General features: G+C 32.6%; 1 protein-coding gene across 2 annotated transcripts in view; it reads left to right on the forward strand.

Annotated features, from left to right (window-relative positions):
• The window catches only part of LOC128987556 (protein vestigial-like), a 188,922-nt gene that overhangs the window by 152,101 nt on the left and 23,152 nt on the right, over positions 1-13,669 (forward strand). For both annotated transcript variants that reach the window (XM_054408464.1, XM_054408463.1), the window contains exon 3: positions 13,097-13,279. In XM_054408464.1, coding sequence (XP_054264439.1) covers positions 13,097-13,279 — 183 coding nt within the window. The remainder of the gene's footprint in view (positions 1-13,096; positions 13,280-13,669) is intronic.

Here is a 13,669-nt window from a genome sequence, read left to right on the forward strand (position 1 = left end):
ATTTAAATTTCAAATCGTATGTTAGGTGATAAACGTGTTATCACAGGCGTTTTGTACTTCAAACTTTGGCAACAAAAGTGAAGCCTCACGTCGTTTTATGACATAATATTCTCTCCTAGTGTATGCTCTGTCGGTATTGGGATCTGAAAACAAGCTAATTTTGTTTTATACAATGCAAAATGGCTATTCGAGTTATATTTATACTTTTTAAGAGACGATCTTGTGAGTGATCTTTCAGGTCATAAGTCATAAGTCATTTATTCAACCAGATTTACATAATTTACATGCATTGGTTATGTCAGCAGTAACACATAAAATATTTAAAAAAAAATCCTTATACTACATGCCATAAGCTATTTACATTTTCAATTGCTATCTTGACTTACCTCCATTATGAATCATTGAGACTATTTTCTTTGTACAAAACTCAACACCAAGTGCAGTACATACACCTTACACACCATCTTAAAACTTTAAAATTTCTGTAAACTCCTTTTTTTACATTGCCGCTGGACAAGGGAATAAAATTGTTTAACCACCTTTCTTATCAGATAAAGATTTATTTGCAAAGGCCACAGAATAGTAGGATGAACAGAGTAAACGAGATAGAATGAAGGTACGAGATAGGAAATGACTATTTTTTACATTGCCGCTGGACAAGGGAATAAAATTGTTTAACCACCTTTCTTATCAGATAAAGATTTATTTGCAAAGGCCACAGAATAGTAGGATGAACAGAGTAAACGAGATAGAATGAAGGTACGAGATAGGAAATGACTAAAATAATATTAAATAAAACGGCTTGCTAAATTATTATACAGTATTATATATTTCTCTGATATTATGTAGTCAGCGATTGTAGGCTATCGACCTTTTTTAGTTGGTAGTCTTAAACTAGTGACTTAACTAAGAGCGCCATAAATTGCTTTAGTATTAACGAGCTGTTGGCCCGTCCTACGTACGGGATTGAAAAGTCAACTAAAACTGAAATTATATTAATATTTCCATTTCTAATCCAAGCAACGTTCAAGCAGTTAACCATTTCCTGTAAACAAAAAGCTGCCAAGATGAATTAAAACATGTACACATTTTTATCTTCCTATTCTTTCCTCAAAAAGTCGAACAGAAAAATAATTTGCATAATTTTTCCTTTGAATACTCGGGGGCAGAGCCTCGATTTGTATACATCAGTGGTTATAGAATCTTGAATCTTACTTATTTTCTATATTCAATGCCAACATCCCAGAATAATAAACTAACCTGTTAGTTTGAAAGGCAACTTTTATATTCAACCAGCTGTTAGTTAAAACAAATTATATTGCACTAAAACAAACGTAAAATTTTAAAGATTGCTCTAAAAAATAAATTAGAACATCTATCATTTTGCCATGAATATTTAAATAGTCTGCCATCCTCTTACCCATAAAATGGACGTATCAATGAGCATAGCATTACACATAGTATAAATAAGTCAACCCTATGCATGTAATTATTATCCAAATGCTGAATTTGTGACACAAAAGCTGAATATTACCAGCTGTTATGTTAAGCAAATTATTTTATGCCAAAAGCTAGTTTAGAATCTTAGCGTCGGCTGCTAGACTTTTTAAAAATTCAAACTTAATTTCTAAAAAACTGGGACCCTAAACTAAAATTATGGCTTCGACATTCCCTAGTTCTCAAAATTATCTTTCTTTCAACACAAAAATCATGAAAATCCGTCGAGTGGTTGATTCAGAATCGTGAAATAAAAAAACACTGTTTCGTTTTAATATTATAGATACCATGTATTTTATTATTTTGGAAAAATTACTCAAGATTTATGACTTTGAGAAAACTATTGAATTGATGATGGAAACAGATATATTTCAATCAACGTAGTTGGCTAACCAAGGGTCGAGGAAAGCTTAAGAAGACAGCATTTTGATTAAACGATAGTCTATTCGGCTACTTTATTTTTAATAGAAATCCCTCACCTTTTTATGCAGTACCCTTCCTGTCCTAGCTCTCAACACAGAATTAACTACACATTAGAGGAAAGAGACAACGTATAAAAACCATCAATATATAACTACACATGTTATTATACATCGATGATAAAAACTTGGACTTTGGCACATTAGCTGACGTAAATTGTACTAAATTCAAAGTATTTACAGCAGTTTGCTAAGGGTGGAACAGGTTCTCAAATATTTTTCCGATACCACGCAATTTGGAATTGCTAAGCATTTACATACTTTAGTGATTCATTTCTATAAATATTTTCAAAGTTGTACAAATTTTGATGCTTCCCTACAACAAAATGGAACTTTCAAACACTGAGCTGTATTCAGAACCTTTTTCTGGATACGGACTAGATATTAATTTATTTTTTATTTTTGTGGAGTAGATAAGTTTTATTGGAATAAACATTTTTACCATAAATTGATTGAGTATAAGAGAATTAAGTTAGTTAAAAGATTTCTACTTCAATATATTAACTAAGGATATATAGATTTTATATATTGTAATAAAATGCCTACTAAAATACTATAACTAAGGCTTCAGACTTTGACAGGATGAAAAAAACTGTTAAAGTTTATTAATAACCTATTTCTTCACACATATATTTAAAGTGTGTAAATCATTTGTATTAAATACATGGTGTAGTTTTAACAAATACAACGAGGAACTATTTTCTTGAACGGAGCAATGGTATTAGCATTTAACCCAAGTACCAGTCTTAAGGACTATTAAGAAAGGACAAATGGCTGTAATAAAACCCCGCTGAAGTCTTATATCACTGATGCAACACAATTTACGTTGAATTAACAATTTCAAGTCTCATCTTAAACTACGCTGTCTCCGAGTAATTACGTTCATTTAATTTTGTTTTATCACCCATTCGTGTTTCCATAACTGATTTTAATTAAATTAAATGGCATCATCGTTAACAGGAATTTATACTATTAAGCTACTGGAAGGCTATAAAGACAGGAGTCGTTTAAATAGTTTGTTCTCTGGATAACGTGTATGGTTGCAATAATTTCTTGTCTTTTGATGATTATAATTGGCTTATGTTACCTGTGTTTCCTTATTGTTTGTTATGGAGTTTGAGCGAATATTCCTGTCAATTGTTTTTTTTAAAGATACACCCAATATTTTTACAAACATTGGCCGATGAATTCTCAAGTAAAAAAAAACTCTTAGTAAAATGAAATAAAATCATTTTAGACTGTATCAAATATTAGAAAAATCAATCAACTTGCTCCTGACTGAATATAATGCAATATATTTCAATTCCATTATTTCGTTATGGCATCTTTGAAACACTTGTGGTAATTAGGTTTTTTCCGAGGTATGAATTTTGTTCTTACTCACGAAAGCAAAGGAAGTAAGAATATCATGTGATATACCTCTAATCAGTTTTCAAGACATTTTGCCATATTGTCAATTCTTTCGTCTTCTTATTTCTGCTGACGATGACAAAAATCACACCAACACTAGTCACAAATGTATTATTTAGTAACGATTTTCAGTAAATTATATAAGTAATACTGAAATATTTAAAGCATACAATATACTTATATGAGCCAAGACCCAAATTCTTTAAATATTATAAATTTGTTATCAATTAAAACAACTTTTATTGATGAATAACGAATTTTCCTTTTGACATCGAAATATTATGTTTGAGATTTAGTCAATAACTTGTATAAGCCAAAAGTGACCATTTCCCGGATCACAAACGATGTATCCCTCAAGCGCAGAAGAAAGAGGTACAATATTTAATTGCGAGAAATATTATTAATTCGAGCAAAAGGTCCTTTAACACTGAGTAATTAATTTATTACTACGATATAATAACGATATAATTTGGTTGCTACGATAGCCAAGTAGATATTTACCACTAATCTTTAGTTCTGGTGTCCACACCAAGTGAAGTGGGTCTACATAACGGATTACCGTGGAAGCCTATTCAAGATGAATACACAAGTCACGTATGAGAATGAACGAAGACACTATGCATAATAAACGGTATCTGCAACGAGAGCATACTGTATTTTCAAGTCGCTATTTTTTCCTCAACTGCTCTAGAAACAACGAATATCATGGCAATGTGTTTTAAACTTTTCAAAAGAAAACGAGTGGTTCCAATCCCGTCAGTAAGGTTATTAAGCCCAAGTAAACTATCCGAAATCTTATAGACTAAAGATGAAATCTAATTATGATAATAAATAAAATAAATGAGCCCCAACAATACGAACACTATATTACACATTAATAACCTCATCAGACAATATAAAACAAAACCCACCCTTATAATTCACTTACATACTTTTTTCCCAGGACGGCAAACTCCAATCAAGTGACATCCTTGGGAACCGCATTTGAATATTTCAACATTCAATCCACAAAGCCGGTCTCCTTGGCTCCCTATCGGAGCGAAGTAAGCGTTTACGGTCAGCTATAAACTGAGTAATTAAGCATGCGCGGCTACCGCGGTAACTCGAGTTAAGTAGTCGCATAAAACTCGGTAATTTGTCGTCACTCATCGCGATAAAGCTTTGACGCCGTCGCCGCGGCGTTCCGCAGGGATACGTTTTAGGACCGATGATATTTCGTTTTCGTTATCACTAAAAGCTATTAGGCGAGAGTTAAAATCAGCCTTAAAAGGCGGTACAAAGCTACCTGTTGTATTTCACCTTCGAAAACAATATTTATTGTCATTGAGGAGGTTGTTGTATTTTTGATTTGGCATAAACCCACAAAAAATGGGCTACAGTATAGATATTTCGAAATATTTATAAATACCCCCTCTCCAGCAAACGTGCAGACTCACGAATATTCATAACCTCAATATTCATAAGGAATATTCCTTTACCTTGCTCGGTCTCCGCTAAAATATTCCCCTAATTTCTCAGATTTACAAGTATTGAGTAGTAATGTTTGCTGCAACAGGAATAATTATAGAGTGTGCTTTTTGTTGAAATATTGATGGATTAGTATGCAACAAATTTACAACAACGATTAATTTCTTAAGCTCTACAAAACAGTTTGGAAAGGATCTGAAATTTTCATTATTTTCAGGGAAAAAAGAAGGAAACCCAAATTTTTATCCCATAAACAGTTTCCATTATCGGATCATGCTGGTTCGCGAACTCGTTCGAAGGTTACACGTGTACACCAAATTTAATCAAGATCAGATCATTTTTACTCCAGTTGTCTTACTAACTCACATATATAAATTAATTTGAACTGATAGTGATTTTGGCCTCGAAACGAAAAAGTAAATCGGTCCTGGGCCCACGTCTTACAATAAGACTACGGTAATAGCTTATTGGCTTCATGGAAAATTCAATAAAACAACTGATTATTATGAATTCATAAAGGTCCGTTCATGTAAGGGAGAGTCCCTTAAAGTATTTTGAGTTAACTTTTAAGAAATCGTGAGCATTGCGTGTAGAGAGAGTAAAGTTATTATTTGAACTTTTAATTAATTGCGATCGCTGGGGATTTTTCATGTCACTGAGAAAGAAACGAGGCTACAAATTTGAAAAACTTATAACATGACAAACAACAGCAGCATAGTTAATGTTTTATTAATGCAACTAAGAAACTTTTGAAATATAACTGTGTTTTTCTCCTAGAAGTTCACTTGGTGGTTGCTACTATATTTCTATCAAAATCTAACAACTCCATTACTCGGTCCAAAGCTTCAATATCCTGGACGTAATTATCCTTCTACATTCAACTACGTACTGTTTTAACTACTATTTTTCCTAAAAATTGCACATTCATCAAATTGAACCAAGTGAAAAATAATTTATAAATAAAAACACTTTTTTAAAACAAAATGTTTTTAAACACACTAAAAAGTAGAAAATAATGTATAAATATGTGGAGAGTGTAAATACTTAAGTAAGATTTCAAACCAAAAACGTGGGGTGCATGTAATAGATAATTTACAATTACCTCCACCTATTGAACTAATAATACATAATCATTGATAATAATACATTAGTTCAATAGCTGAAGGTAATTGTAAATTATCTATTACATGCACCCCACGTTTTTCGTTTGAAATCTTACTTAAGTATTTACACTCTCCACATATTTATACATTATTTTCTACTTTTTAGATTTTAATTTGTGTGGATGTTAAATCTATTTCAAGCATCTGTATCTGATTAAGACAGAGGCATGTGGGAAATCTAAGGTTTATTTGAGTTTCTTTTTATATAATTATGTATTAGATTGAATATATGCCCTACCTACTAACTATAAATATATCAATATATTTAATTTATTGTTTACCTTGTAGAATACTAAATAAATAACAACTGACATTATTAGCAAACACCTTTAAATCTGCAATCAGATTGTTTATCTTTGTTTTGAAATGTTTGTTTGTATGAAGAATCTCTTGGGAGCATAACCTGCACCTCTTAACCTCTGCTCTTCGTACTGTCAAATTTAAGTATTTACAGCTCACTTAAATTAGTTGATATACTTACATTCTTTCAAAATGTAAACATGGCAAATTTGGAAGCCCATGGGGCGTAACCCAAGGGAAATATGAAAATAAACTGATATAATATTGCATTGTCATCCATTTGTGAGCTATGTTTCAAATTTCAAGTCTCTAGCTCATCGGGAAGTATCAAAATTTGCAAGAAAGCGAGTTAATAAAAACAAGCCCATGGGACGTAGCCCAAGGGAAATATGAAAATTAAATGATATAATATTGCATTGTATTTCATTTGCGAGCTATGTTTCAAGTTTCAAGTATCTAGCTCATCGGGAACTTCGTTTAAAATTCATATCAAAATTTGTAGGAAATGGAGCTAATAAAAACAAGCCCATGCGGCGTAGCCCAAGGGAAATATGAAAAGTAAATGATATAATATTGCATTGTCATCCATTTGTGAGCTATTCTTCGAGTCTCTAGCTCATCGGGAAGTATCAAAATTTGCAAGAAAGCGAGTTAATAAAAACAAGCCCATGGGGCGTAGCCCAAGGGAAACATGAAAATTAAATGATATAATATTGCATTGTATTCCATTTGCGAGCTATGTTTCAAGTATCTAGCTCATCGGGAAGTTAGTATAAAATTGATTGCTAAATTTGTACCGGACAAGAAAGCGAGCTAATAAAAACGTTTTAATAAATTATGCCTGAGCCAAGCAATGTTTCAACTTGTTGATCCCTTAATTTTATTGACAGAAATGCACATTTACGTACTTTAAAATTTTAACACTTGTCCACATTTCAATAGATTTACTGAGCAATATTTTCCTGGCAAAATTAATTTTGGTATTTCTCAATTTCAAACTTAAAAAAATACATATAATGTACTTTCAACTGCGGAAAATAACTTATGTCAATAATCTTGTTAATTTGCCATTTTTTCTGTACCTATTTATACTTTATCATATAGTTCCATATTATATTAATGCATAAACTGTTTTAATTTATTCTTTTTACTTTTATAAATTATGAATATTTTATTTCAAATTCTAAATCTGTTAGAAAAGTAAATTCTTATTTCTGTGTCCATTTAATATTTAATTAGAGGTCTTTAATAATTATTATCTTTTATAATAATATATTATATAAATTTTATCTTAGATTGATATTACCTTTTATAATCCGTCCAATGGTAATATACTTAATTTATATTTAATTGTAATAATGCTCTAACTTATTCAGTATTTCATAATAATTTAATTATTGAATTTATTAATTATAAAAATAAAATACCTGAATGTATTTTTCACTTACTATAAGTTTGTCCTATCATAATACAATCCAGTAGCCTAATAATAATAACAATAATATGATATAGTGTACGTATTTAAAAGTGTTAATACTACTACTTGGACTTTGAACCCATGACACCAGAGATGAGGAATGTACTTCACTTTTCTGCAACCCCCTCCCCTGTCACTGCATACCTAAGATGTTTACTTGTAGGGGACGAACGCTAGGAAGGGTAGTCTTACCACCACTTCTGATCGATTAACATCGTTTACTAGTCCACAGTGCGTGTGCCAACCTATATTTTAATCTTATTTTTTGCAAGTCTTTTAATTTTCAAAAATGAAAGTAAGAGTTACTCCTTCATACCGTCGACCCGCGGGCATGCCTCTAGCAGTTCCTCTAGACCTCGCCCCTCGGAGACCATCCAGAGAGCACAGACCATCCTTGGACTCCTATCTGGACATGGTCAAGGAGAGGACGCAGCCTGTCTACATGCGAGTGTGGGATCGGATGAGGAACAACCAGGATCCAACCGACGACCTCAGTGGAGTAAGCGTGGGCGATATCGTGAACGAAATAGTCAGGAGAGGTCTAATCGGTGATAACATCAGCAGTGATATCAGTGATGGCAATAGTGATAGTGGCTGTAGCTCGGGCGTAGAACTGACTCACATCAAGACGGAACTGGTGGATTCTGATGATTCAGGTGGGTTTTGGTTTTGGAAGTATTACTTTGGGTTTAAAAGGGTATAAAATTGTATACGCATGATAGTCTGTGGTTTTAGGCAGTATTGTAGTTTGAAGTGGGATTCAGGTCCTCAATTCGAAGTCTCCGGGGCCAACTTTTGAATTTAGGCGTCAACATCAACGGGGTAGGTAGGTTTTTGTGCTGATACAAATATATTATCATATATTTAGATCTTCTACCTACACGTACGCATGTACTGTTTGGGAACAAACTATATTCATCTTCAACTTAAAAAATACTGCTGTATCCGTGCCGTACATAAATGTGTTGTAATACAGTATTGCAACCCTAGTATTGACTGGGTCACTATTCAAAATGTAAGTGTAATTTCTTAAAGATCTGAGGTACTGTCGAGTAGCCTGTTTTCGATAAAACGATTTTTTACACCTTTTAGGGTCTCGATTTGAGATTACCGTTAGCTATTTATTAAACTGCCAGGTAACGAGTATTTATTACTAGTAATGCTTAAAATTCTGTTGACCTTGAAATCATGATCCGGAGACTAAGAGTGCTATAATTTACAACAATACTTTTTTCTTGGAAATAGGGGTTGAGATTTTTGTTTAAAACGATTTATATATTTATACTATAGTTCGTGAGGTGATGTTATCGGTAAGAGCTCGTTAGCACGCTACGTGTTTTTTTTTTATTGTTTGTGTAATCTGTCATAATATAAATTATTGCAAATTTTAAAATACCCTTTTTAACTTATCAAAAAGAATATTGTTGTAACTGGTGTCAGCAATTACATAATTACGATTTTTGTCAAACAACACTCATCATGCTGGTTCAGTACAGTGTGTGTGAAAAGGTACAAGATGTCATCTTAAGTGAACATCTTGTGTGTCTTATGCACACTGTACTGAACCAACAGAGAGTATTATGTTTTGTTCATCTAATAAACCTCCCCCCTATAATAGGCCTAGAGGGGAAGATACCAAAGGGGTAGGTTTTAGAGTCCTTATTGGAGAAAGAGTGATTAACTCGGGGCTCCTATAAGCTGTTATCTGTTTGCTTCTTAGGTTTAATTCTTCTCTAGATAATAATAATTTGAGATACCTAAATGAATTAACCCCTATATGTCTTCTACATGTATTAGAGTGATTAACTAAGGGCTTCTACCAGCTGTATAGGTTATTGGTTTGCTTCTTAGGTAATTTCTTCTCTAAATACTAATTTGACCACTTGAGAGGTATTAAGGTGTTAGTATTATTGGTATCTAGTTTGATTATATCAGCCCTAAAAGAAAGAGTATTAGATGATTGTGTATATATGATATATGGCTTAAAAACATGGTAAACTCCCAAGAACACTTCAAATTTGTTAAATGTGGACTGGTTAAATGTGACATGAATCAGTCATTTCTTTTGTATCGCCAAAGAATGAGATACATTTCTATAAAGATGACAGCTTGCAAATATCTACAAGAGTCATCCCATTGATCAGCAAATATTAGTCCAGTTAGCATTTTACTGTTGTACACTGTCACCATATACCTCAATGTTTTGATTTGGTTGATAACCAATAGGATAACTTGTTAAGTTGATCTATTTTAAGATAGATAAAGACTGATGCTATTGTAGTTGTACACTATAGAAAACATTTGAAATTACTAGTCTAACAACTGAGAGAATTAAATCATAAATTAGAATCAATTAATGGTATTCTGTCAGCAAATATCTGCGGAATCATTGTTGTTAAATCATAATAACATATGTCAATCTTTTGAGTGTTTTAAACCAATTATATACAAAATATACTATGATAGTTGGGTTAATAAAAAGAATGGTTATAAATGTACAACATTTTATTATGTAAAAATATTTTTTCAACATTAAGAAAAAATGTTTACACAATTGAACATATTATACAAAGTCAGTTTGTTTTGCATGAAATTCTGGTTTACAATACTTCAAATTATTTTTATACCTCCAGAATTTACTGTTCAATACTGAACAACAACAACAGAGTTTAAATAATCTATATGAACTATCTGTACAATCTTTTACACAATTTGAATTTTTCTTGCAGGAATCACACGTCTTCATTCTTCTTCTTATCCCATAATCTATCCAGTTGGCTAGATGTGAAGAGTTATGAGGTGTAGAATTTTCCAATTCCATTAAACGATTATATGTAACTTGTGCATTTCCTGTTAATGAATTTGTATTTTCTGAAAGTACTTGGAAAATGCAAGTGACTAATTTATTTCTATTTGATATAAAACATTTTCCATTGATTATATCATGAATTTGCTTTTGAATTAATGGAATTTTCTTCTTGAATATTTGAAACATTATTTTAATTTCTTCTTTGCTATGTGGACTTAATTTCCCAAATCCCAAATTCATAATTAGATAATCTCTAATTAGAAACTTTAAAAATTCTTCATAAGTTACCATGTTTGGCTATAGAATATTAATAACTCTAATCTCACCTGTAACTGTTATGGAGTGACTAACTCTACATATTATTCCATCAGGTTATATAGTAAAGTAGAATACAAACAGTTTGTAAACCAAAGTGGTAGGTCCAATGTCATACGTGACTACACATGAACATAATGTTATCAAGGTTAATGTCAACTAAGCTTCTGTTATATTTAACCAGTTTTCTTTTAAAAACCTTATAACCCATAATATTTTTTGCAATTATATGGACTAACACTATCTTATATGGACACAGATTGTCTCTACACAAATAAAGACTGTCTGTACATAGATACAGATAGCTATCATGTACATGGATACAGAAAGCTCTCTACATAGATACAGATAGCTATCATGTACATCGATACAGATAGCTATCAGAAAATATTATATTACCTATCAAGCCAAATAGATTAGAAGGGCTAAATAGTTTAGACCCCTATAAATACCTAATAATAAATCCTAAATAGGTATAATAATAAATACCTATAAATACCTAATCTGTGGTAGAAGCCTAATTTACAGGTTGATACCAAATGAAGCTACCTATATGGAAAACCTAATATAAGCCTAGGGGTGGACACCAGTACTCAATAAAAACCTTTTAGAACCTAACCCTTTAGTACCCTAATTTACAGGTTGATGCCAAATGAAGCTAACCAAAAACCTAATATAAGCCTAGAGACCAGTACTCAACCTTCTATAGGAGATAGGGCTTGAAGCCTATTATAGGGGGAGGTTTATTAGATGAACAAAACATAATACTCTCTCTTGGTTCAGTACAGTGTGCATAAGACACACAAGATGTTCACTTAAGATGACATCTTGTACCTTTTCACACACACTGTACTGAACTACCATGATATTTTATAAATGTTTATACATGTTATTATAAAATTAGTCACTAATGGTTGTAGATACATTGGAGAAAGGTCTTCTACAGTTGTTCTTGAATATCACATTGTAAACCCATTGCATCGAATTGGAGGACTTTAAAAGTATGTTTTAAAAAGCAGAAATAAGTTGTATCGTAAGCTTTGACTATTAACGCAGTATCTAATGATGATCATGAGTAAATGTTCATCAATTTGTTACCATATTTTACTAAACAAGCCAACTTATGAGTATTTATAACAGTTACTGTCCGGAAAATGATTTTGGTTGTTGGGAAGATACTCGTTGCATGTACTAACTAGTTTTGTGTCGAGCTGCTTTGTTACCATGTATGGAATTGGCCCATGTTTTACAGTGAGATATTGCTATTATAGAATCAATTTACGAGTTCTTTCCTTCAACGCAATTTGAAGAACATAACACTGAATCCGCATTTAGTTTAGATCTTCCAACGGTTAAAGACAAAAAATAAAAAAATACAGCATAATCGGACCATGGAAACACAGTTTCATGGGGTCATGGTATGTTTCCCTAATATTTTGACCTTCAAAATATACGATTCCCTAATTTCTTTTTAAGTTACTTTGAAGAGCTTGAATACAGATAGTATTTTTTATGTTTATTGGTTACGAAGAAATAATTAGGAATGTAAACCGTAGTAGTTTGCTTGTTTATGAGTATATATATTGATCAAACTTGGCAAAAAGTATACATTTTATATTTTATTGAATATTTTATATTAAAAAAAAAACTTTTAGCCCTATTGTCGTATTTTAGCAGCAAACCTAGGTACTATTTAGGCCTATGTTGTTAAAAAAGATTGTATTGAAAATGAAATAAGGCAAATGTAAATTCGCTTAGCCTGCAGTTTTGCTGTGGGGTTGTTAATACAATACAATGTGCTGTGTTACGCCCAAGTTGTTGGCTACATTATGCTGTAATATTTAAACAAAAAGTGCTTACAACACATGAATCTGACTCACTAATTCGTTATAATCGAACGATAAAGGATACAGATCCTGTGCGGGAAAGCATTTTTTAGCAGATTGCACAATTGGTTGGAAAGCCTAGCCCGTCAAACTGCCACTGCATTTTTGTAAAGAAAATTCACAAGAAGGGTTCACTCTTTACCTTTACACAATCCTACAAAAACAGTAAGTTGTCTATTACAGTATCAATTTGCAAAATACATTTATGTGCATTGTGCACCTTCTTTTATGCTCATGGAAGAAGGTTGTAAAACATTTAATTGGTAAATTTCATCCCCTATGTCCTGTTGCAGGGAGGTGCGAGGATGACGACGATTCAGACGTCGCCAGCCCCGGTGGTTCGAGAGCCACATACATGTCGGCCAACTGTGTCGTCTTCACCCACTACACAGGAGATGTCGCTAGTGTCGTGGACCAGCACTTCTCCAGAGCTCTGTCGTACTCACAGGACAAGGCCTCCCCCGGCTCCGACAAGGGTGAGTAGTAACAAGTGCAGATAGTATTGTCTCCTAGTCCTTCGTCCAATAGTTTATGGCCCTGGCGAGTACCGGGTAGAAGAGTGGTCGATGGGTTCCAGGTTCCATCCTACAAACCTTAGCGCACCGATAAGCGTTGCATAAGAACTCAACGTTGGCAATTGAGGTTAAATTACCTCCTTCACAGCAATCCTGCAGGCGAAGTGAATTTTTATTTGTCTCATTTGATTTTATTATAAAATCTTCGTAAACAAGTCATGCTTACTCACTATAAAATATGATATGTAGCATGTCATAATAACATGAGAACATAGGTTTGGTGCTCTGGGAATGGAAATTTGAACGGGTAGTGTTTTGAGCCTCTGGGGACATGAAAAATTTGTTAGTCCC

The sequence above is a fragment of the Macrosteles quadrilineatus genome, unplaced genomic scaffold (genome assembly GCF_028750875.1).
Source record: "Macrosteles quadrilineatus isolate MER2022 unplaced genomic scaffold, UCM_ALF_1.0 Scaffold_2__2_contigs__length_208266976, whole genome shotgun sequence".
Taxonomy (NCBI): domain Eukaryota; kingdom Metazoa; phylum Arthropoda; class Insecta; order Hemiptera; family Cicadellidae; genus Macrosteles; species Macrosteles quadrilineatus.